Below are 26,570 nucleotides of genomic sequence, written 5' to 3' on the forward strand. Positions count from 1 at the left end.
GAGTTTATAAACATTATATACATTTAAAAAAAAATGAAAGAAGATGTTGTGATGCCAAAAAATATCTATGCAATCATAGTAGTATCGACTAGATACGCTATTGTACTTGGTATCATTACAGTGGATGTTAGGTATAGATCCACCAATGGCGTTTGTTTACATTTTGACGCCGGTGAACTATGGGGTGTAGTGAAGCATGTTTAGCTATTCCTCGTCCTGCAAGGATGATACTTGTAAGAAACGTACTTTATTTGTCGTCATGGAGGCGAGGATTCGTGATTTAGAAGTAGCTAGAATACTGCCGATTGTGGCTGGACGTTAGTCGCTAGCTAGCTAGCCATGTCTTAAAGCACCTCTTCCTGAGGGCGTTTCAGTGTTATAACTTCACCTTTATCGTTAGTTTTTAAGCCAAAATGCGTCTGTTCTCCCTTTTCTGTCTACACACTGTGTCTGCTTGTAAGTACTCCGTGATTGTGCGCTGCCGAACATGCTCGTCTGCTCGTAAACCAGCAATGTCACCACGACGACGGGGGTGGGAGGGTGGTGGACCGGTACTTTTCAGAGGCGGTATAGTACCGAATATGATTCATTAGTATCGCGGTACTATACTAATACCGGTATACCGTACAACCCTACCTGACTCCGCTTTGGGGAATATAGTCACATGACACCGTGAGTTTGTCTACGTTTAATGTTTTTTGACACAACATTTTAGCTGTAAAAAATTACACGCATTCTGCTGTGTGTGTGCTTGGTTTCCTTTTAAAGGAATCATTTAAACATGTGTAGGTTGTTCAGCATTAGTGAAAAAAATAAAATGCCATCGCAAAAGATAAAATCTAAACACAATACAAACAATCACAATATGACTGATAGAATGCTAAAAATATTATCGCAGACCACCTCAAAAAACTGAATGGAATTTTAAGGCCTTTTCGCTAAATAAAAGATTGTACATGAAAATAAATAAAGTGGGATTTGTAATATTAACTATGAAAAATAAAACACTGAATAATAAGAATAAATGAACATCTGTTCTCTTTACTTGCCAGACGACCATCTCAAGAACGATCTTTTACAATTAAGCATATTGCAACAAATATGCAACAAACACAGGGAAACAGGAACGCAAAGGACAAAAAAACACCCCGAAATCCACATAATACTATCCATCCATCTTCTTCCGCTTATCCGAGGTCGGGTCGCGGGGGCAGCAGCCTAAGTAGGGAAGCCTAGACTCTCCGCTCCCCAGCCACTTCGTCCAGCTCTTCCCGGGGGATCCCGAGGCGTTCCCAGGCCAGCCGGGAGACATAGTCTTCCCAATGTGTCCTGGGTCTTCCCCGTGGCCTCCTACCGGTCGGACGTGCCCTAAACACCTCCCTAGAGAGGCGTTCGGGTGGCATCCTGACCAGATGTCCGAACCACCTCATCTGGCTCCTCTCAATGTGGAGGAGCAGCGGCTTTACTTTGAGCTCCTCCCGGATGGCAGAGCTTCTAACCCTATCTCTAAGGGTGAGCCCCGCCACCCGGCGGAGGAAACTCATTTCGGCCGCTTTTACCCGTGATCTTGTCCTTTCGGTCATAACCCAAAGCTCATGACCATAGGTGAGGATGGGAACGTAGATCGACCGGTAAATTGAGAGCTTTGCCTTCCGGCTCAGCTCCTTCTTCACCACAACGGATCGATACAGCGGCCGCATTACTGAAGACGCCTCACCGATCCGCCTGTCGATCTCACGATCCACTATTCCCTCACTCGTGAACAAGACTCTGAGGTACTTAAACTCCTCCACTTGGGGCAAGATCTCCTCCCCAACCCGGAGATGGCACTCCACCCTTTCCCGGACAAGATCCATGGACTCGGACTTGGAGGTGCTGATTCTCATCCCAGTCGCTTCACACTCGGCTGCGAACCGATCCAGTGAGAGCTGAAGATCCTGGCCAGATGAAGCCATCAGGACCACATCATCTGCAAAAAGCAGAGACCTAATACTGCATCCACCAAACCGGATCCCCTCAACGCCTTGACTGCGCCTAGAAATTCTGTCCATAAAAGTTATGAACAGAATCGGTGACAAAGGGCAGCCTTGGCGGGGTCCAACCCTCACTGGAAACGTGTCCGCTTACTGGCGGCATTGCGGACCAAGCTCTGACACTGATCGTACAGGGAGCGGACCGCCACAATCAGACAGTCCGATACTCCATACTCTCTGAGCACTCCCCACAGGACTTCCCGAGCTGATCCACAGTTCCACGACCAGGACGAAAACCACACTGTTCCTCCTAGGAAGACGTGTTGGTGGGATTGAGGAGGTCTTCGAAGTATTACCTCCACCGATCCACAACATCCGCAGTCGAGGTCAGCAGAACACCATCCTCGCCATACACGGTGTTGACAGTGCACTGCTTCCCCTTCCTGAGGCGGCGGATGGTGGTCCAGAATCGCTTCAAAGCCGTCCGGAAGTCGTTTTCCATGGCATCCCCGAACTCCTCCCATGTCCGAGTTTTTGCCTCCGCAACCTCTGAAGCCGCACACCGCTTGGCCTGTCGGTACCTGTCCGCTGCCTCCGGAGTCCTATAAACCAAAAGAACCCGATAGGACTCCTTCAGCTTGACGGCATTCCTTTACCGCTGGTGTCCACCAACGGGTTCTAGGATTACCGCCACGGCAGCAAGCACCAACTACCTTGCGGCCACAGCTCCAATCAGCCGCCTCGACAATAGAGGTGCGGAACATGGTCCACTTTGACTCAATGTCCAACACCTCCCTCCTGACATGTTCAAAGTTCTTCCGGAGGTGGGAATTGAAACTCTCTCTGACAGGAGACTCTGCCAGACGTTCCCAGCAGACCCTCACAATGTGTTTGGGCCTGCCAGGTCTGTCCGGCATCCTCCCCCACCATCGCAGCCAACTCACCACCAGGTGGTGATCGGTAGAAAGCTCCGCCCCTCTCTTCACCCGAGTGTCCAAAACATGGGCCCGCAAATCTGATGACACAACTACAAAGTCGATCATGGAACTGTGGCCTAGGGTGTCCTGGTGCCAAGTGCACATATGGACACCCTTATGTTTGAACATGGTGTTTGTTATGGACAATCTGTGGCGAGCACAAAAGTCCAATAACAAAACACCACTCGGGTTCAGATCCGGGCGGCCATTCTTCCCAATCACGCCTCTCCAGGTTTCACTGTCATTACCAACATGAGCGTTGAAGTCCCCCAGTTGGACAAGGGAATCACCCGGGGGAGCACTTTCCAGTACTCCCTCGAGTGTATCCAAAAAGGGTGGTACTCTGAACTGCTGTTTGGTGCGTAAGCACAAACAACAGTCAGGGGCCGTCCCCCAAACCGAAGGCGGAGGGAAGCTACCCTCTCGTCCACTGGGTTGAACTCCAACATGCAGGCTTTGAGCCGGGGGGCAACAAGAATTACTACCCCAGCTCGTTGCCTCTCACAGCGTGCAACGCCAGTGTGAAAGAGAGTCCAGCCTCTCTCGAGAGAACTGGTTCCAGAGCCCTTGCTGTGAGTCGAAGTGAGTCAGACTATATCCAGCCGGAACTGCTCAGGCTCCTTCCCCCCCAACGAGGTGACATTCCACGTCCCAAGAGCTAGCTTATGTAGCCGAGGATCGGACCGCCAAGTGCCCTGCCTTCGGCTGCCGCCAAGCTCACAATGCACCCGACCTCTATGGCCCCTCCCATGAGTGGTGAGCCCATTGGAGGGGTGACCCACGTTGCCTCTTCGGGCTGTGCCTGGTCGGGCCCCATGGGGACAGGCCCGGCCCCCAGGCGCTCGCCATCGTGCCCCAACTCCGGGCCTGGCTCCAGAGGGGGCCCCGGTGACCCGCGTCCGGGCGAGTGAAATCTGAGTCTTTGTTCTTGCATTCCCATAAAAGTCTTCGAACTGCTCTTTGTCTAATCCCTCACCTAGGACCTGTTTGTCTTGGGAGACTCTACCAGAGAGCATGGAAGCCCCCGGACAACATAGCTCCTAGGATCATTGGGACACGCAAACTCCTCTACCACGGTAAGGTGGCAGCTCAGAGAGGAGCACATAATACTAATCCATATAATATCACTTTTCTACAGAACAGAACTTTGTTGTAGAAATCTGCTTCTGACACTCACGTCTAAGGCTGACTGCTGTAAACAAACCCTACCTACTCTGCTTCTTGCCTCGCCTGCTTGGAGCTGATGTGACGTAGATTATTGCAATAACCCGTATATCACTCAAAAACGCATATTCCAAACATTAGAAGACTCTATAGTTGAAGACTTGCGGTGATTTAAATAATGCACTGCACATCGCATTGGCAATGTTATGTTTCAGTTTCACTTTATGCATACCATAGCACATGACTGCTTAAAATAATGCTTAAAAAGACCAAAATGCTGTAAATATTACACATGATCATGAATGTGCCTGTTACTACATTACTTACATACTTGCTGCATGTACTTTACATAAAATGTTGTTGGATGTTTTTTTAGAGGGCTTTATCGGCGCAATAGATGAATCCTCATTATCTGCGTTGTTAGCCGCCTTGTGCTAACTGTTTATTTTACTCTTCAGAATACAAAGAAAAGAAAAATACATGTTTTTGGCTCACATAAAGATTGTGGACACAATTCCAACAAAGCAATTTTCTTTTAAGATTCCATAGCAGACTTTTAGTCATATTGCTATTAAAGGTAACAAATATTTAAGCCTTGGCAGTCGGGGCTCAATGAATTAAATTTATTAAAACTCACCTCTCAGGATGATCAATTTCTTCTGTGACAAAATTAAGGTAAAACCTGCAAAACAGATTAGCATAACATGACACGAAATTCGTATGTAACTGCATGTCTCATACCCTCATGGGACAAATCCATAATGGGTGTATTTGCATTTCAAATACATATCCTGGGGTTTCATGTATGTGCGTATGCACAAAAGACGAAAATAGCACCTGTATGCAATCTGCTGCCTTATAGCAACGCTCACTTTCATAAAGCACATCATAAATGAAAATACATATCAATTGAGGTAGAGATTTTCTAAAGTAGGTTTTAAGGGTTACGTGCGGTGCGTAGGGCCCCAATTTGTGTGAAGAAGCATGTGTAAAATGTAAATTATTGTATGACAGTGTACTTAATGTGAAATTTTACTGTAAACATATTTCCAGCCCCTTCTTGCTCTTTTTTTAGTTTTTTTCTCAAGTTTGAGTCTAATAGTATAAAAAAAGTTGATCTGCCGTCTCTTTTCTTTTCTGCTCTGCACCCCTCTCCTGTGTGGAGAGGTTATCAGGTGACCACAGATGAAGCGCTAGCTGTTTTTAGCTCTGTCCTCCAGTGATAATAATACTTGTAAAAAAAAAAGTAGTTTATTTTCTGCAATGAAGGCTTGGCCGCAGGGAGTGGCTCCACACGGTGTATAGACATACTGTTAGCTGCTAATCATCTCTTTGGCAGCTAATTCTTCTGGTCAATAGACTGAGCATTGAAACAAGGGTCCCACCCTTCATAAATGAGGCCCCAGATATGTAGAGTTCAGATAAAAAAAAATGCATAACATAAATGTAAAACCATATACATGTGTGCGTGTGTGTGTGTGTGTGTGTGTGTGTGTGTGTGTGTGTGTGTGTGTGTGTGTGTGTGTGTGTGTAGTATTGTGCTCAAATACATGAACACACATATTGTTTATGTCATACCTACCACCCAGCATATGCATACATCCCAGAATAGAAGGCCAGAGGCAAAGACGAAATCTCCACTTTGTTTAGTTCAAAGGCATTTTCAAAGTTGCGGGTCTCCCCTGCGCACACACACACACACACACACACACACACACACACACACACACACACACACACACACACACACACACACACACACACAGGGTTTAGTTGGACAGTTCAGAGGAGACATCTTATGCTGATGGTGATTATAGTGTAATTGTTGTGTTGTGTGGTTATAAAAAAACAAATACCTATGGCAGTACAAATACTATTGGTAGATCAATATGGAAACATTTTTGTTGCAAAGTCATGACTAAGAAAATTTTGTCGGTACAATCGGGGAAAAAAATAGTGTGAAGTGATTTATATTTATATAGCGCTTTTTCTCTAGAGACTTAAAGCGCTTTTACGTCGTGGAACCCATTATCTACATCTTTAAGCTACATTTGAACCAGTGTGGGTGGTACTGGGAGCCGGTGGGTAAAGTGTCTTGCCCAAGGACACAATGGCAGTGATGAGGATTGCAGAAGCAAGAATCGATTCATTGAACCCTCAATTTGCTGGCACCAGCCGAGCCACGCCGCCCTAAATAATTCTGATTTTGTAATGTTTGAAACCCCTGAACAAAGACATGGACAGTCCATAATTTGTATGGAATAATATGGTTTCTTTTAGCAGAAAGACATAGAATATCAACAGTCCGGGTCGTGATGGTGCAGCAGTCCCAGTTGGGAGGCCTGGACTTCCTGGTATTTGGCCACCTCTTGCAGTCTCACCAGAGAGATGCCGGGACGTTACCAGGCCAGCTGTGAGACGTTATCTCTCCAGCATGTCCAAGGTCTACCCCTGTGGTTTCTACCAGCTGTGCATGTCTGTAACGCCTCACTGGGTCCAGTCCAGACATCCAATGGAGTAAACTCACGTCGGCCACTTGTATCCGCAATATTGCCCTTTGAGTTACTAGCCATAGTTCAGGATCAAAAATGGGACTAAAAACGTAGATCGACTGGTAAAATCGAAAACTTAACGTTGGAGCTCAGCTCTCGCTTCACCATGCCCGTCCAATACAGCGATCACATTACTGCAGACACTGCACAGATTTGCTTATCCATCTCAGGCCCCTCACTTGTTTAAAGATTTGAGACACTTTATCGAGTTCGAGCCTATTATCGAATCCTCTTATCGAACCGATTCCTTATCGATTATCTTATCGATTCCAGATAGGTTGTTGTATATGGAGAAAAAAACTTTTATTATATAAGAAAAAAGTTGTATCTAATAAATACATAAATATTGACTGTTACCCCCCTAAAAAATAAATAAATAAATAAAATAAAAATATTGACTGTTGTTACCCAAAGTATATTAAGTGGGATTTTTCAGAAAAAACAAATATATACAGTAAAACAAAAACAACATGTCTCTGTGATCAGTATAGGTGTATAAATAATAATATAGTGTTAAATAAAATCAGTCCCTTGGGCACAAAACTGAAAATAATACAGCTCTCCAAAAAGTGCACTTCTGCTGTTATTTGACATAACTGTTTGTTATGATGCTTTGAAATTGTTGCACTTTATTTCTTTATTGAAAGAAAATTCTATGAAGAGAAAAGTTGTTTGCAAATGTGGTTACAATGCTAAAAAATTAAAAGTTAAAGCTAAAAAAAGAAATACACTTTATTGAGATAACATTATTTCTTTATAGGGGGAAAGATGTGATGTTATGAGCTAGGGAATATAACAACTACACTACCCAGCATGCAACGGGAGTGACGGGCATGCGAGGTAGCCCCGAAAAGTGTTATTGGATGTTGCCACCCGGCAGCTAAGAATGAGGTTATGAGCACGCTGTGAAAGTAAACGTCAAGAACTCAGCCAACACGCCTCGTCTGCATTATTTATAATTAGACAGACAACACATATACAGTGTGATTTTGTTTTGTTTACAAGGAAAGAAAAACAAAAGTTAAAAAAGGGAGATCATGTCATATATGTTGTATATATATATATATATGTATGTGCTGCGGTTGCTTTAAGGAGGTTGCGACAGCTACCGTAAAGGAGGTGCGTTGCTAGCCTGGTTGCTATGTTTCCGGTTGGTCGTAAAGTGTTCGTCATGTGTTTGTACCCTGCTCAAATCTCTCAGTAAAGTTATTCATTGGATTATACCTTTTGTTTTTAACTTTATTACACCTTGGAGCGCTTTTTCCGGTCCATTTTTTTCCTGCTTTCTCTATCTGCGCCTAATGACTGAGCTACGTGACGTCATTTCTTGTGATGTCACACGGAGCATTTCTGGTCGGGACGGGATTCGAATAAAGAACCAACTCTTTTTCTTTACTATAGTGGTCTCGATAACGGGTACCGGTTCTCAAAAAGGGATTCGAGTCCGAGGAGTCGGTTCTTTTCTTATCGAACAACCGGGAAAATCGGTTTCGAGTATCATCCCTACTTGTACTACTCCACCTCGGGCAAGAAGGTGCCAGCCGACCTTTTCTGACCTTGTGAATGTGCTGAGTCTCTCACCTGAGAAGCTTTTACTCTCAGTTGGGACCCACCTCGAGAAACACTGAAAGTCACAGCTTGATGAGGCCTTTTCAGATGCTTCTTGGAGGTCATCAGGTTTGTTTACATCTCAGGACGGATTTGCGTTTGCTATTCTTTACTTATACTCTGTACTATTGAGTCCATTGATATTTCAGTACCCATTTAAGTTTCATGTTAAAATAATGTTGTTTTTTTGTGTGTATGAAAGCTGTGTTGAGGACTTTGAATGCATATAATATTCATAGATATCATAAAATCACGGAAATGTACTTAATACTGGCAGAGGTGGGACCAAGTCATTGCTTTGCAAGTCACAAGTAAGTCTCAAGTCTTTGCCCTCAAGTCCGAGTCAAGTCCCGAGTCAAGACAGAGCAAGTCCGAGTCAAGTCCAAAGTCAAGACTGGAAAGTCTCAAGTCAAGTCCCAAGTCCTGCATTTTGAGTTTCGAGTCCTTTCAAGTCGTTTAACCACAGACTAATATATTTACACAGATTGTGTATGCTTTTAAAACGCTGTACTTATTTATTTAAACAAGTGCATTTGAAATTGCAGGGAAAAAGATAGTGCTGACATTGCACTTCAAAATAGCACTATTAACCAGTCATTTTAAACATGTAACTCATTCCTTTACAGAATAAACACATTTGAAAAAAACAAGTGCAACTGTATTTATTTGCACAAAAGTGTTAACATTGTATTTCAATGGCATATTGCATTGTAACTAGTTCCACAGCAGTTTCTATCCTGTTCTTACCTTATCTCATTGATCTCATCTCATACTGTATGTGTGTTTATGTGTGCGTACACATGAAAAACATAACAAATATATGAACATAACAATGAACAGAGTTGTACTTTTTAGATGTCAGGACCCTATGCAATATGTACACATATTCTTAATATAGTATACATTTTAACTGACCTTTATTTGACTATGTTTGTCTTTTTGTAGGTGGCTAAAATACGCGGTGCTGCTGACCACCGTCTAACGTTACGTTACTGTGTGTGATACATTGTCTAACGTAACGTTATGTGTAGGTACCTCATGCAACCCTGCTTAAAAAATAAGGTAGCAAACTGCAGTGGACGCAACAGATTGCCGTGTTTGCAATGACGTTATAACCATAGACATCTTATAAGTAGACGCAGCATTGGTTGCTGTGACGTGAGCAATTTGGCCGCCATCTTGAAGTGGTGATGAGGAGCCGGCGAGCAGCCTAAACTGACAGTTGACAGGTAGAAAACAAAGATGCCGGGCGGGTGTTCAGCGTTTTCCTGCTCAAATGAGCGGACTGTTGAAAATAGGAATCGGGGGATTACTTTTCACAAGTAAGACTTAACATTAACGTACTATTGGTTGTATCTTATGAAAATAATATTACCACAGAGTTGAGAAGGATCAAAGATCTTCAATATTTGTATGTGAAAATCACAAATAAATCTTCTGGGGGAGGATGATGCCCCTACAGGGGTTTGGTTTACAAACTTTCAGCCCCACCTAAAACAAAATTCACCAGCCGCCACTGATTATGATGCATTCTCATTTTAGGCAAAGTATAAGACAATACTTTCTTAACAGTATAATTGTAACCAGGAATAAGTCTTCAAGTAACAATATTCAAATACTAACATTGTTGGGTAAAACAGAATTTGGTTTTATTCTGAATCCAGTGAAACAGATTGGTGGTTTTAGCTGATATGAAGACTTTCAGGTGTTTATATATGTTTAAGTATTTGGCAGACGCTTTTATCCAAAGCGACTTACATGAAATAATACATATAAAACAATCACTGCAAACATTATCATTTAAGGGAAGAATGTAATAGAAAATATCAATACAAATTGTCAAGACAGAATAAACTCTCTGCTGCCGAAGCAACAGAGATACAGTCTATAGATATATAGATATCTAATGTATTCATACATTGTTTATGTAGGATATACGCATGTATATATAACCTAATCATATTGTTTCTTCAACTTAAAAATAGTTTACCGTTTTTTTCCCCTTCTCTGGGATTATATTCCCAGTTTTGATCTCGGACGTCTGGTCATTTATAGTGTATAAGAATATTATATTACTGTTAAGCAAACTATGAATAATAAAACACGCCAAAACATGTGTCTGTTATCATGGCTACACGTATGACAAAAAAGGGGGTGAAAATCAGTCGTATTCAATGAGGTTATATTAATTAAATGCGCTGACAGTTCATTGCTCCTGCCAAATTAATAGCACTGAGTGGAGCGGATCACCACTCCAAGATGGCGGCCACGCGCCTCGTTTGCGCCAGTAGGCAGTAGCGCTCGATGCTGCGTCTACTTATAAGATGTCTAAGGTTATAACGTTAGCAGTGAGTTTGCAGCCTCACTGATTTAACTACACAGCAAATAAAAGTCACGTTACTTAGCCAATAAACGTTATCTTACATTCAAAACTTACCCTTCTTTGTGCAACTTCAAATGTCGAACGAAGTTGGAAGCTGTTGCGTCTCCGTCTGTAATATTCGAACTGCGTGATTTGCATACGGCAATTCGTTTTTTGTTGACCAAGTCGTAGTTTTTATACCCGAACGAAACCAACTTTAACATAATTGTTTATCACTGGCACGTTGTTGGACAACTCTAGTTCATTGGTTGTCCTGCAATTTGATTGGATGAATGCTGTGTGATGAAAACAACGTATATCTAATTTGATTGGCTGTTGTACTGACAGCACACCAGCTGACAGGAATAACACGCTGATAGACAGACGAAGACAATTAAAAATACGGAGCGCTCCCAAATAACTTTTTAAGCTTTGGATTTTGGGGAAAGTGGCAAGTCATGTCAAGTCATGTCAAGTCAAAAGGCTCAAGTCCAAGTGAAGTCACAAGTCATTGATGTTAAAGTCTAAGTCGAGTTGCAAGTCTCTTCACATTTTGTCAAGTCGAGTCTAAAGTCATCAAATTCATGACTCGAGTCTGACTCGAGTCCAAGTCATGTGACTCGAGTCCACACCTCTGATTACTGGGGTCTGAAACGTAACCGTAACCGCCTTCCTGAGGAAACTGTCAGAGTTTGTTGGTGACAAACCCCAAGATGCAGAGATGACGGCAGGCATTGAGCGAGAAAACATGATTTAATTTAGCACTATAGCAAAAAAACAAACAAAAGGGTAAAAACAAAATGCGCGCACAAGGCGGAGAACAAACTTGGCTATGAACAAAAATAGCACAAAGGCTAACTGTGGACAAGAAACAAAAACACTTACTGTGACATGAAGGAACTATGACATGAGCAGAGTGAACAAAAGTAGACAGAGCTACAACGACAAGTATTATGACAGGTAGTAGTGACAACAAGTATTAGCGACAATGACAATGACAATAATCCAGCAGTGACTGGAGGGTAGGGCAGGTATAAATAGCAGCTGGCTGATTGACACCAGGTGTGGCCAGGTGCCAATCAGCCACAGCTGAGGGGACACAGCACTCAGGGAGACAAACAGGAAACAGAACCAAAACAAGAGCGCTGACAGGAAATACTACACACAGAGGAAAAACTAAAACACAACCAAACTGTCAGGGGAAAGCCTGACAGAAATGACTGTATTCTTCCTTTACTTTTGTTTTAAAACACACCTAGACTGGTGTTACACAGTTAAAACAAGAAGAGATGTTGAGATAAAACTGTCCTACCTTTGAAGAGGTAGTATAATCCAGGAAATATGATAAAGATGACGGCCACCAGCTTGCAGAAGGTTAGGACAACTTGAATCCTGGCTGTCCACGTCACACTCATACTATTAGTGAACATTACTGACGCTACAGGGACAGAGAGAGTTGCGTCAGATGGTCAAAGTAGCTGTTTTGAAACATTGCTTGATTGGCATGACATAACATACAACATGAAAATGCATCTGGAAAGGTTCTTTTGGGTGCATTGCGGACCTTTTGGGAGGCCACAACTTGACACAAAGCGACTCGGCAAATAATCTGGGTATTATCTTCGACCCAACTCTCTACTTTGAGTCACACATTAAGAGAGTGACTAAAACGGCCTTCTTTCATCTCCGTAACATCGCTAAAATTCGTTCCATTTTGTCCACTAGCGACGCTGAGATCATTATTCATGCGTTCGTTACGTCTCGTCTCGATTACTGTAACGTATTATTTTCGGGTCTCCCTATGTCTAGCATTAAAAGATTACAGTTGGTACAAAATGCAGCTGCTAGACTTTTGACAAGAACAAGAAAGTTTGATCATATTACGCCTATACTGGCTCACCTGCACTGGCTTCCTGTGCACTTAAGATGTGACTTTAAGGTTTTACTACTTACGTATAAAATACTACACGGTCTAGCTCCATCCTATCTTGCCGATTGTATTGTGCCATATGTCCCGGCAAGAAATCTGCGTTCAAAGAACTCTGGCTTATTAGTGATTCCCAGAGCCCAAAAAAAGTCTGCGGGCTATAGAGCGTTTTCTATTCGGGCTCCAGTACTATGGAATGCCCTCCCGGTAACAGTTAGAGATGCTACCTCAGTAGAAGCATTTAAGTCCAATCTTAAAACTCATTTGTATACTATAGCCTTTAAATAGCCCCCCTTTTTTAGACCAGTTGATCTGCCGTTTCTTTTCTTTTCTCCTTTGCTCCCCCCTATCCCTTGTGGAGGGGGAGACACACAGGTCCGGTGGCCATGGATGAAGTGCTGACTGTCCAGAGTCAGGACCCGGGGTGGACCACTCGCCTGTGTATCGGTAGGGAACATCTCTGCGCTCCTGACCCGTCTCCGCTCGGGATGGTTTCCTGCTGACCCCACTATGGACTGGACTCTTACTATTATGTTGGATCCACTATGGATTGTGCTCTCACAATATTATGTCAGACCCACTCGACATCCATTGCATTCGGTCTCCCCTAGAGGGGGGGTTACCCACATATGCGGTCCTCTCCAAGGTTTCTCATAGTCATTCACATCGACGTCCCACTGGGGTGAGTTTTTCCTTGCCCTTATGTGGGCTCTGTACCGAGGATGTCGTTGTGGCTTGTGCAGCCCTTTGAGACACTTGTGATTTAGGGCTATATAAATAAACATTGATTGATTGATTGATTGATTGATTGATTGATTGACACCATTTGGGTCCATTTTTAGTAGAGATCGACCAATTATTGGCCGGGCTAGTTATCGGTGCTGATATTTGGCATTTTGCCATATTGGCCTCTTTTTATCGATATACAGCATGTCTCTTTTTTTGTTTGTTTAACCACAACATAAATACAGCAAATACAATACATTCACATATTATACCAGTATTCAGCATTTAAAAAAATCAATAATTAGTAAAGTAGATAGTTATATCCAATGCTCAAGCACTATTGCGTTGAGAAAACTTTTCTTTTTTTTTTCACTACAGCCCTCAACAGCCACGTCCCTTCCTCCATTTTTCTTCCGTGTGCAGCTTTGGTCACTTGTACACAGTACGGTATTTTTCGGACTATAAGTCGCAGTTTTTTTCATAGTTTGGTGGGACTTATACTCAGGAGCGACTTATTTGTGAAATTATTAACACATTACCGTAAAATATCAAATAATATTATTTAGCTCATTCACGTAAGAGACTAGACGTATAAGATTTCATGGGATTTAGCGATTAGGAGTGACAGATTGTTTGGTAAACGTATAGCATGTTCTATATGTTATAGTTATTTGAATGACTCTTACCATAATATGTTACGTTAACATACCAGGCACGTTCTCAGTTGGTTATTTATGCGTCATATAACGTACACTTATTCAGCCTGTTGTTCACTATTCTTTATTTATTTGAAATTGCCTTTCAAATGTCTATTCTTGGTGTTGGGTTTGATCAAATAAATTTCCCCCAAAAATGCGACTTATACTCCAGTGCGACTTATATATGTTTTTTTCCTTCTTTATTATGCATTTTCGGCAGGTGCGACTTATTCTCCAGTGCGACTTATACTCCAAAAAATACGGTATATATCTTCTGCTTAGCTTTCACAACTTCCATTTTTTGATGGGAAATCCAGTTATTGTCCTTCTTTAGACATTAAAATGACAGAAAAGATGTATCTGCCAAAAATGCAACCTTGTGTCAACTTATTGACATTAGGAGACTTATTATATGTGTTACATGGTTTGCGGTGGGTGTCGTGGTCCTGGATGCAGAACGACAGCCAGCAACAACGCGCAGGTAAAAAGGTAAAAGAAAAGCTTACAACAGGAAGTGCAACAAAAACACATGGAGGCTTAACACGAAAAACAACGTAGCGAAGCATGAACACCGGCCTTAAAACATAGACCTCACACCAACTAAGCTGTGATGCTGGCTAATAAAAGCCCTCTGATACTTTGGCCGCAGGTGCGAACAATAATTCTTAATCACCAGCCAGCGATGAGATCCGTGCTCAGCAGCTGGAGTGAAGAGGCTGCATGACAACACCCACCAAACAGGAAATGAGGACAAAATAAGAGCGCTAAACAGGAAAACACACCCCACACAAGAAAAGAAGGCATGACAATATAAGTAAAGAACAGGCAGCATTTCCATACTTTCTTTAACATCCACAAAGAAATTATTGAAAAATGTCTCACCTATAACCAACGTGAAGAAGCCCAGAATGTATTTTATTTAAATGTTCGCAGTGTTTCAGGGTTCCTCACAAGGAATTCTTATGATGTATTACATCCATAAACTGCTATAAAATTGATTAGATGACAAGTTATGTTAATGTAAAGAAATCCCTTATTTTTACCAAATTTCCCAGGTTATTTCCCATATTTTGAAATGGAAATGTCGATGCTCCTCTTAAACACACGTAATAAAGGTGTTTGTGAAAAGTGTTGTTTTTTGGTGCTAAATTAACCACAACAGTAGCTCCACATAAAACAATACGTCGCTACTCGTCCAACTATTCCTAAAAATAATATAAAATAAAATAAAAAGTTGAAAGCCTTACCCAGCTGTTTACTGACATATATTATTCATGTGAAAATAACTTTTACAGTAAATGAATATTGGCTTCAAATATCGGTTATCGGCCTCGCTGATAATAATCGGTATCGGCCCTGAAAAAAAACACATCGGTCAATCTCTAAATTGTAGCCTTTCCTGACACTTCCAAGATAGGGTTATGGTTGGTCCTAGATAGGATCAGGTTATACATTGTGTCCACACTTTACCCACTGTCACAGTCTGTGTGGCATTTTGGGGGTTTTGTGTTTTTTTCCCTTTGTAAAGTGTTTTTCCTGTCTCACGCTCTTACTTTTGTTCGACTTCCTGTTTTGTTGTTCGTTCTGCGGGGACTTTGCTTACCGTACTTTGCCCCTTGTTAGTGTTCAGATGACTCACCTGCCTCTGATCACGAATCAGAGGGGTTTATATGCCAGCCTGGCTTCGCAGTCTGGGCTGTATCATTTACTTTGTACCTGCTTAGCTTGCTTGCATCCTGTGCACTTCTCGGCTGCTCTATCTCCTTGTTTTTGTGTTTAACACAAGTTTTTCTGTCTCTGCGCTTGGGGTCATGACTACCGTGACCATGTGAAATCTTATCACCTACGTTTGAGTAGAGCATTACTGATACCTAAAATACTTCAGTACTGTGATTCCAGTATCAGTGCAAGTTCAACATCAGAATTGGGTCATGTATGCACGACATTATTGTTACATTGGAGTAGTAAATAAGAATGCTTACTGAGTCCGACGGCCGTGACCAGTTTGACAGCAAGAGGTGGCACACCACAGGGTGTGAACAAAGGCTCCAAGATATACTGACCAAATGCCAGAGAGATGACTGACATCCCAGCAGGCCTGGAGGAATAGACACACAACAGGGTAGAATAAACCACTAGCTCTGTGTATATACAAATGTATGTATATATGTATCCATGCATACATACATACAAATCAATATACATATACTGTCTTTCAGTGGGTTCAAGCAGACGGCAAGTTGTTTCACAAAGCAGGTCTTGTTTATTATCTTTCAACGTGTCACCAACTCTACATCCGGTTCTCTTTCTCCCCCTCATTCACATCCTGTTCAAGTCTAGCCTTCAAAATAAAAGTGTGCTAGTTTACAGCAGGATACACCACATCCATCCATCCATCCATTTTCTACCGCTTATTCACTTCGGGGTCGCGGGGGGCGCTGGAGCCTATCTCAGCTACAATCGGGCGGAAGGCGGGGTATCCCCTCGACAAGTCGCCACCTCATCACAGGGCCAACACAGATAGACAGACAACATTCACACTCACATTCACACACTCGGGCCAATTTAGTGTTGCCAATCAATCTATCTCCAAGTGCATGTTTTTGGTGGTGGGAGGAAGCCGGAATACCCGGAGAGAACTCACGCAGTCACGGGGAGAACATGCAAACTTCACACAGAAAGATCCCGAGCCTGGGTTTGAACTCAGGACTTCTTAGGACCTTCGTATTGTGAAGCACATGCACTAACCCATGTACCACCATGCTGCCCAAGTGTGGGACCGTAAGGATTTATTATTATATATATTTATTTTTTTTATTTTTTTTTTGACATTTTGTTATGTTACAGGCTTATTCCAAAATGTAATAAATCCAAGTGTGGGACCATATGGATTTATTACATTTTGGAATAAGATTGTAACATAACAAAATGTCAAAAAAAGTAAAACGCTGTGAATACTTTGTGGATGCACTGTTGTGTATATATATATATATATATATATATATATATATATATATATATATATATATATATATATATATATATATATATATATGTACGAGAGAGAGAGAGAGAGGGGTATATATACATGTACATGAGAGAGAGAGAGAGAGAGAGAGAGAGAGAGAGACAGAGATGTATATATATTGAGATATACACAGATGTATTTACACAAATGTATACATGTATATATTTAAGGTAAAAGAATTTGTACAGTCAAAATAAAATTACATGATTAATCTAAGTGTGTACATGACTCATGCAATATTTTGTGTAATAAATCAGGTGAGTTACTATATAATATATAGTAGTAGTAATACATACACCCACATATATATATGTGTATATATATATATATATATATATATATATATATATATATATATATATATATATGTCTTAATAAGGTTATCCAAAAAATAGTGCTCGATACCGTAGTAGAGCGCAATATATGTATGTGTGGGGAAAAAAAATCACAAGACTATTTCATCTCTACAGGCCTGTTTCATGAGGGGGGTACCCTCAATCGTCAGGAGATTTTAATGGGAGCATTCGCATACCATGGTTTATATAGGGCACAGAGTGGGTGGGTACAGGCTGGCCTAGGGGCGTGGTGATTGGTTCATGTGTTACCTAGGAGGTGTTTCCGTCTATGGCGGCATGTTGTTACAATTTCGCTGCGCTTGTTGAGGGATGACAGGTCTGGACGGTAGATAATAAACAGTTTCTCTTTCAAGCATAGGTTGCATCTTTTATTACCACTATTGTAAGGTGTGCTGGATGCAAGAATTTGCCATGTTATTGAATATTCAACATTATTGTCTTTGAGGTCCCAAATGTGTTTGCTGAGTTCTGTGGTATTTCGCAGGTTTTTGTTCCTGAAAGAAGCCTTGTGGTTGTTCCATCTGGTTTTGAATTCACCCTCGGTTAATCCTACATATGTGTCGGATGTGTTAATGTCCTTGCGTATTACCTTAGATTGGTAGACAACTGATGTTTGTAAGCATCCCCCGTTGAGGGGGCAATCAGGTTTCTTTCGACAGTTACATGCTTTGTTGGTTTTGGAGTCGTTCTGACTGGGGGTCGACGGCTCATTTGCAATTGTTTTGTTGTGGTTTGAGATGATTTGTCGTATATTGTTCATGCAGCTGTAGCTCAATTTGATGTTGTTCTTGTTGAATACTTTTCTTAGGTTGTTGTCTTTGGGAAAGTGTTTGTCAATCAGGTTGAGGAATTTGTGTCCAATGTTTGTTGAGACGTTTTTGCTGTATGGGGGGTTGTACCAGATGATGCCGTTTTGTTTTCTGTTCTTTTTTGGCTGGTTTCCTGGCGTGGGTTCATAGGTGAGGGTGAAATTGTATCCGCTTTCATCAAGGGCTTTTTGGTACGGGAGGGTTGCTTGGTCAAATTCAGCTTTGCTAGATGACAGCATCGATAGCCTTTTATTGATTCCGGTAGGTATTCTTTTCGTGGTGGTGGGTGGATGGTTGCTGTCATGGTGCACGTATTGGAGTGTTGTGTTGGGTTTCGTGAATGGTTGGTAGCTGTTATTTCTCAGGTTGAAAGTGACGTCAAGAAAGTTGACGGTTTGCTTGTTGGCTTCAATCGTGATCCGTAGGCCGTTCTCTTTGAAAATTTGGCATATGCGCTTCTTGGTATTCTCGCTGCTCCTTGGCGAGGCGCGACACACTGCCAGTCCGTCATCACGGTAAATACCAAGGTTCAGATTGAGGCTAGCGAGCTGGGAGAGGAGGAAACTCCCAACGAGTTCACACGTTTCTGCTCCGTCAAAACTTCCCATAGTGACGTCAAATGTTGCATTGTTCTTTTTTTGCCATGGTGTACTGTTGTGGATGAGAATGGAGTTTTTTGCGTGAATGATGATGTTTCTTTCGTTGCCTGTGATTGAGTCGTAGTCTGAGGCGAAGTCTAGTGCTTGAGTCAGTAGGTCTTTCGTGATGGAAGGGTAAAATTACTCGATATCAAAGGAGATAAAGTTGTGCTGTTGTTTGTCTTGGATGTTGTTGAACCATTTGATTACTGCTGCTGTATTTCTCCATTGGTTGAGTGGTGTTTTGTCCTTGATTTTTGTGTTGACTCTGTCCAGGATTATTTTGCTGATTTTTCCTATTTCAGATTTAGTTGGGTTTATTAGTCGGCATGTTGGGTTATTTGCGAAGTTGGGTTTGTGATCCTTCAATGTGATGAAGGCTTCCTTGTTGGCTGTGGCGTCCACCCTGTCCTCAATGTCCAGTTCAGCCGCGATCCTTTTATTTTCCAGGTGGATGTTCTGTAAGGTATTGGGTTGCGCTTTTTTGTATGATTTGGTGATGCTTCTGTCCAGTAAGGTGTGGTGTTCTGGTATGTCCATTCTGTAGAAGTTTGTGGTTTTATCGGCAGCTATGATGAGGTTGTTTACTTTCTTGATGCGCTCCTTGTCATTTTTCAGCTTGGTGAGGAGTGGGTTGCGGATTGGCTTGAATTTGACTGATTGTATCATTTTGAGCATGTCGTTCTCAAAATCCTTTAGTTCCTCAACTGTGGGTGGGTTCTTGGTGGATTTGAATCCGTAAGTTTCCTTTTGCATTCCTTTTGTTTCAGGGTGGAGGAAAAAATGTGCTTTCCACCGCATCCTTCTTAGGAAGTGTTCCGTCTTTTCTATGAGCCTTAGCTTGTAGTCATTCTGCGCGGGTATGGGAATGTTCTTCGTGGAGTAGTCGATGTTGAATTTTTCCATTTCTGATCGTCGTACAGTGCTCAACAAATGTCAATTTGGAGCGGAGTATATGTCTTAATAAGGTTATCCAAAAAATAGTGCTCGATACCGTAGTAGAGCGCAATATATGTATGTGTGGGAAAAAAAAAAAAAAACATCAGTTGTCTACCAATCTAAGGTAACACGCAAGGACATTAACACATCCGACACATATGTAGGATTAACCGAGGGTGAATTCAAAACCAGATGGAACAACCACAAGGCTTCTTTCAGGAACAAAAACCTGCGAAATACCACAGAACTCAGCAAACACATTTGGGACCTCAAAGACAATAATGTTGAATATTCAATAACATGGCAAATTCTTGCATCCAGCACACCTTACAATAGTGGTAATAAAAGATGCAACCTATGCTTGAAAGAGAAACTGTTTATTATCTACCGTCCAGACCTGTCATCCCTCAACAAGCGCAGCGAAATTGTAACAACATGCCGCCATAGACGGAAACACCTCCTAGGTAACACATGAACCAATCACCACGCCCCTAGGCCAGCCTGTACCCACCCACTCTGTGCCCTATATAAACCATGGTATGCGAATGCTCCCATTAAAATCTCCTGACGATTGAGGGTACCCCCCTCATGAAACAGGCCTGTAGAGATGAAATAGTCTTGTGATTTTTTTTCCCCACACATACATATATATATATATATATATATATATATATATATATATATATATATATATATATATATATATATATATATATATATATACATATATAAATGTATAAAATTACCATTCCACTTAAATTTAAAGACAGTAAAAATCCATTACAGACAGTTGATAATAAACAGGCTACAGTGTGAGTGACTGAAGTGTTTGGTGATGAATATGTTCGAACTTACTCAAAAACTCAACTTCCATCACAATCTAGGAAGGGAACTCATTTGTCACCCAAGGACCACATGTTATTTGCTGTATATTTTGTATTACAAAGCAATTGTTCACACATTGCAGGCAATTGAGAGTTGACTTTAGACAGCCCACAGAGGTGCTGTACCCTTGAAAAGTCCAGGGTTTTCAACAATGATTGGAAAACCAAAAACAACCAGTCTTAAGTCCAATATTTTGACATCTTCAGCAGAATGTTATGGCTAATCGTTTACACACTGAGCAGTCTCCACTTTTAATGTAGCTTTAGGCAGAACGTAAGATGTGGTAAAAACTGAAAATGACACTACCTGATAGCCACGAGGTTGGCCCACAGATTTATGAAAGCCACCTCTGGGCCAAAAGCCTCCAGTAAGTACGTGTAATGTCCACCAGATTTCCGAATGCAAGTTCCCAGCTCCGCATAAGACAAAGCTCCTAAAAAGACAGAAAGGACATATTAGTTTCACAGAACTACCTGACAGTACAACCCATTTATCATCCATTCAGACATATATACTGTGTATGTATGTTATGTATGTATATTCAGGCACACCTGTGAAGTGAAAACCATTCCAGGTGACTACCTCTTGAAGCTCATCGAGAGAATGCCAAGAGTGTGCAAAGCAGTAATCAGAGCAAAGGGTGGCTGTTTTGAAGAAACTAGAATATAAAACGTGTTTTCAGTTATTTCACCTTATTTTGTTATGTACATAACTCCATGTGTTCAGTCATAGTGTTGATGCCTTCAGTGACAATCTACAATGTAAATAGTCATGAAAATAAAGAAAACGCATTGAATTAGAAGGTGTGTCCAAACTTTTTTCCTGTACTATATATATACATATATATATACATATATATAATGTGTATTTGGGGGGGGAAACAGCATTTGATGTATGTTCGACAACTCATGTCAATTATATGTGTCTGAAAATCAATAAACAAAAGTTTTCCAAAAAATAAAAGAACAGCAGACAGGTCACACTTCTTCATGATTTTTGTAAGATTTGTAACATTGAAGAGTAAATGACATTCTACAAAATGGCTCAACCATAAGCTGCTATGATCTGATGTTGGATCATAGTTTATTTTGGGTTTTGAGTCACTTGTGATATAAGTTATGTTTCAGCACTCCTGTTTTGTGTTGTCATGGTTACTGATTGTTTTCGCCTGCATCTGATTAGTGTTCGGGACTCACACCTGTTCCCGGGCACTATTCAGAGAGCTATTTAGTCCTGCTTTTTCCCGTCACTCAGCCTGGTGCTTTTGTTTGCTTTACGCAACTGTCACGTTTATTCCTTGTGTCCGTAAGCTAAGCGTTGCCTTATGCCTTCCCTGTGTGTGCTATTCCGTTAGCTTTCCTTGTGCTAGGCACGCTCTCCTTGTGTTCGCTTGTTTTGTTCGTTTCTATTTTCGTGTATGATTTATACAAATAAATCATTTGTCCTACCTGCACGCTGTCTCTGGAGTTCCTGCTGTCCTCACCGGAAAAACAATCGGCGCAGTGGAAGAGTGGCCGTGCGCGACCCGAGGGTCCCTGGTTCAATCCCCACCTAGTACCAACCTCGTCATGTCCGTTGTGTCCTGAGCAAGACACTTCACCCTTGCTCCTGATGGGTGCTGGTTAGCGCCTTGCATGGCAGCTCCCTCCATCAGTGTGTGAATGTGTGTGTGAATGGGTAAATGTGGAAGTAGTGTCAAAGCGCTTTGAGTACCTTGAAGGTAGAAAAGCGCTATACAAGTACAACCCATGTATCATTTATTTATAATCATGCCTCCTCGCCAGCAACGCAACAGAAAAGCACCAGCACACCGTTTTTCCGGCTACGACGTGTGGGGCGAAGGTATGTCTGATGTCCGCTATTCCCCCGAGGAACTCGACGACATGTGGATGCTGGAAGCCTTGGAGGCACTGACGCTCCGCGGTTCCCCCGAGGGGATCGAGGAAATTGCAGCGCCGCCATTCCGGAAGCGTCGGCGCGGACGCAGGCCATCCAGAAGGGCTGCGGCTCGCAGCCAGGATGCGCGCATCCCGCAAGCCTCCCCTCCGGAACACAGCATGCCACAACCCGTGTCGACTTGGCCGATGTATGGCAACCCGATCCATCACTTCGCCAAACAGTTCACAGACTGGGCTAAAAGCCAGATGGAGAACCGCGTCGAGGACACCACTGCGCCGTCCCCCTCGGATGTCGTCACGCCACCGGCATTTGGTAATGACGTCAGAGGGCATGAATTGTGTTTTTCTCCTGAGTCGTTCTGTTTGCCTCCCGCTGGGGACACTCAGTCTGCTACAGCAGACTACCGGGACAATTTTTTTCAGTCACCTCCGCCCCCAGTGACTCTGACTCCGCCCCTATGGACCATAGCCCCGCCCACGTCACAGACTTTGTCTTCCCTGTCTCCTCGTCACTCTCCTGTTAGAAGGAGAGATGAACGGTTTGGACTATTTAGAGAGGAGGAGGAGTCTACCCACCTCCCACCCTTTGAGACTGTTCCGTACAATTTGTGTTGCGTCTGGCATCCGCTTCCTGGGGAGGGAGGGGGTAGTGCCAGGAGCTGTGCCGATGAGATGGCACAGTTGCACCCAGCCAGGAGGCTACCTCCTGCCCGACCACCACCACCAGTCCTTCGGCATGCCAAGCCGCAACCCCCAGCTAGACCACCTCCGCCATGCTTATGGCTAACCTCAGCCCGGGTGAGCTTGCAGACGCCACCATCATCTCCGGTGGGCAAGCAAACGCCATCATCATCTCCGGTGGGCTTGCAAACGCCATCATCCTCTCCGGTGGGCTTGCAAACGCCATCATCATCTCCGGTGGGCTTGCAAACGCCATCGTCATCTCCGGTGGGCTTTCAAACGCCATCATCATCTCCGGTGGGCTTGCAAACGCCATCATCCTCTCCGGTGGGCTTGCAAACGCCATCATCCTCTCCGGTGGGCTTGCAAACGCCATCATCATCTCCGGTGGGCTTGCAAACGCCATCATCATCTCCGGTGGGCTTGCAAACGCCATCATCATCTCCGGTGGGCTTGCAAACGCCACCATCATCTCCGGTGGGCTTGCAAACGCCACCATCATCTCCGGTGGGCTTGCAAACGCCACCATCATCTCCGGTGGGCTTGCAAACGCCACCATCTTCAGTACCTGCATCACGCCAAGCTTTGCTGCCTGTATCTGCACCACGCCAAGCTTCGCCGCCTGTACCTGCACCACGCCAAGCTTCGCCGCCTGTACCTGCACCACGCCAAGCTTCGCCGCCTGTACCTGCACCACGCCAAGCTTCGCCGCCTGTACCTGCACCAGGCCAAGCTTCGCCACCAGTTCCTGCTCCTCGGCTGGCACCAGTTCCTGCTTCTCGTGTGGCACCAGTTCCAGTTCCTGCTGCTCGTGTGGCTCCAGTTCCAGTTCCTGCTCCTCGTGTGGCTCCAGTTCCAGTTCCTGCTCCTCGTGTGGCTCCAGTTCCAGTTCCTGCTCCTCGTGTGGCTCCAGTTCCAGTTCCTGCTCCTCGTGTGGCTCCAGTTACAGTTCCTGCTCCTCGTGTGGCACCAGTTCCAGTTCCTGCTCCTCGTGTGGCACCAGTTCCAGTTCCTGCTCCTCGTGTGGTTCCAGTTCCTGCTCCTCGTGTGGCTCCAGTTCCTGCTCCTCGTGTGGCACCAATTCCAGTTCCTGCTCCGCGACTGGCACCAGTTCCAGTTCCTGCTACGCGACTGGTTCCCATGCCAGTTCCTGCTCCTCGACCGGTTCCCACGTCAGTTCCGGCTCCACGGCTGGCAGTACCGCGGGAGCCTCCTTCGCCTGCCGCTCAAGCTTCAGAGGTTACTCCGTCTTCCTGGTCTCCGGCGGGCCGTCCCACGACACCGCCCTCATCTCCTGCGTCGTCGCCACCGGCTGGCCGGCCGCACTGGCAGCCATCAGGTGCCCGCACAAGGCGCCCTCTGTGGCCAGTACAAGGACGCTTTTTGCATCAAGAGCAGCGAAGCCAGGGACTTGGGTGTAGAACTTCCTTGCTGCTGAGGTTCTGGCGCCACTAACGCCCGCCTTCTCGGCGGCCGCTAATGTGGTCGTTCCGTGGTAGACCGCTTCGCCTGCTGCAGCGCCGTTCCACTCACCGCCGCCACCTGACTCGTCCCCGGTGGATTCGGGGACATTTGGCCGGGCGACCCTCCGCCAAGTCTCCCCTCCGCCCACCCGTGAATTTGGACTTGGTCTGGGGTTTATTGTTTTGGGGACATCTGGAATCTGTACCATAGGAGGGGGGTACTGTTATGATCTGATGTTGGATCATAGTTTATTTTGGGTTTTGAGTCACTTGTGATATAAGTTATGTTTCAGCACTCCTGTTTTGTGTTGTCATGGTTACTGATTGTTTTCGCCTGCATCTGATTAGTGTTCGGGACTCACACCTGTTCCCGGGCACTAATCAGAGAGCTATTTAGTCCTGCTTTTTCCCGTCACTCAGCCTGGTGCTTTTGTTTGCTTTACGTAACTGCCACGTTTATTCCTTGTGTCCGTAAGCTAAGCGTTGCCTTATGCCTTCCCTGTGTGTGCTATTCCGTTAGCTTTCCTTGTGCTAGGCACGCTCTACTTGTGTTCGCTTGTTTTGTTCGTTTCTATTTTCGTGTATGATTTATAGAAATAAATCATTTGTCCTACCTGCACGCTGTCTCTGGAGTTCCTGCTGTCCTAAGTGAAGAAAAACAGACTGCTGGACGACAGCAAAGACTATTACAGCGTGTGGAGCAGACAGCGTCCACAAAGTACATCCGTACATGACATGACGATCAACAATGTCCCCACAAAGAAGGATAAAAACAAGTGAAATATTCTTGTTCGCTAAAACAAAGCCGGTGCGGTGAATAGCGCTCAAAGGAAGACATGAAACTGCTACAGGAAAATACCAACAAAACAGGAATAGCCACCAAAATAGGAGCGCAAGACAAGAAGTAAAACACTACACACAGGAAAACAGCAAAAAAGTCCAAATAAGTCAGGGTGTGATGTGACAGTTGGTGACAGTACACCTACTTTGAGACAAGAGCTATATTAATGCATGCTTGATTATGGTTTAAAGTCGCATTCCACGACTTTTTATTGTCAATATCGAGTTTCATATTTTAATGATTTCTGCTGGTGGTGTGCCTTTGGGTTTTTTCCAACGCAAAAAATGTGCCTCGGCTCAAAAAAGGTTGAAAAACACTGTTCTAATGCACATCCCTAGAGAGGAAAACTCAAAGAACGTTGACCAGACTTGGATGAAGTTCATTCAGTTGTTTAGTTTTGAAGAAAAAAAAAACAGATAAAAGACATGACACAAAACACTAAAATAAATTTAAAAAAATAAGTGGTGGTAGTTACTTTTTAGATGAATCAGAGTGAACAATTACAAAACCACTCAAATCTGAGGAAACAAAAATGGAACAATGTTCATTTGTATTTCCAAAGCTAATGTATGCCCCAGTCTGAGAAATCTCAGGGCCACGTTTAACCACACCATGCTTTAAAAGTACAACCCACTCCTGCTTTTGCCACCTCAGATCGATAGTATCTCATTCTGAACTCTAAACGATCATTCATGCTCTCGTTTCCTTGCATCTTGACTATTGCAATTCACTCCTGATTGTAGCTGAGATAGGCTCCAGCGCCCCCGCGACCCCGAAAGGAATAAGCGGTAGAAAATGGATGGATGGATGGATCTTCACATGTCTTAACAAAACATCTATAGCTCGCCTGGAATTAGGACTAAACGCTGCCGCTAGGCTCATAACAACATATCATAAATTCAGTCATACTACTCACAGCCTGATCATTATCCATGGGGAGAGAGTGGAGCAGGTGTCCTCCTACAAGTACTTGGGTATTTGTTTTGATTCCCAGTTAACTTGGGCCAACCAAGTTAACTCTGTTTGCTCCCGTATTAACCAGCAC

At 43.5% G+C, this 26,570-nt stretch overlaps 1 protein-coding gene across 2 annotated transcripts in view; it reads right to left on the reverse strand.

The window, feature by feature from the left end:
• Positions 1-26,570, reverse strand: part of slc7a11 (solute carrier family 7 member 11) — a 57,187-nt gene that overhangs the window by 17,655 nt on the left and 12,962 nt on the right. For both annotated transcript variants that reach the window (XR_009817354.2, XM_061979594.2), the window contains exons 2-6: positions 20,949-21,075; positions 15,970-16,085; positions 11,949-12,074; positions 5,697-5,796; positions 4,752-4,796 (exon numbers count right to left, since the gene is read on the reverse strand). Coding sequence is in view for 1 of the 2 variants with exons in the window: in XM_061979594.2 (XP_061835578.2) it covers positions 4,752-4,796; positions 5,697-5,796; positions 11,949-12,074; positions 15,970-16,085; positions 20,949-21,075 (514 nt within the window). In the remaining variant the exon portion in view is untranslated. The remainder of the gene's footprint in view (positions 1-4,751; positions 4,797-5,696; positions 5,797-11,948; positions 12,075-15,969; positions 16,086-20,948; positions 21,076-26,570) is intronic.

The sequence above is a fragment of the Nerophis lumbriciformis genome, linkage group LG19 (assembly GCF_033978685.3).
Source record: "Nerophis lumbriciformis linkage group LG19, RoL_Nlum_v2.1, whole genome shotgun sequence".
In the NCBI taxonomy this organism is placed as follows: Eukaryota; Metazoa; Chordata; class Actinopteri; order Syngnathiformes; family Syngnathidae; genus Nerophis; species Nerophis lumbriciformis.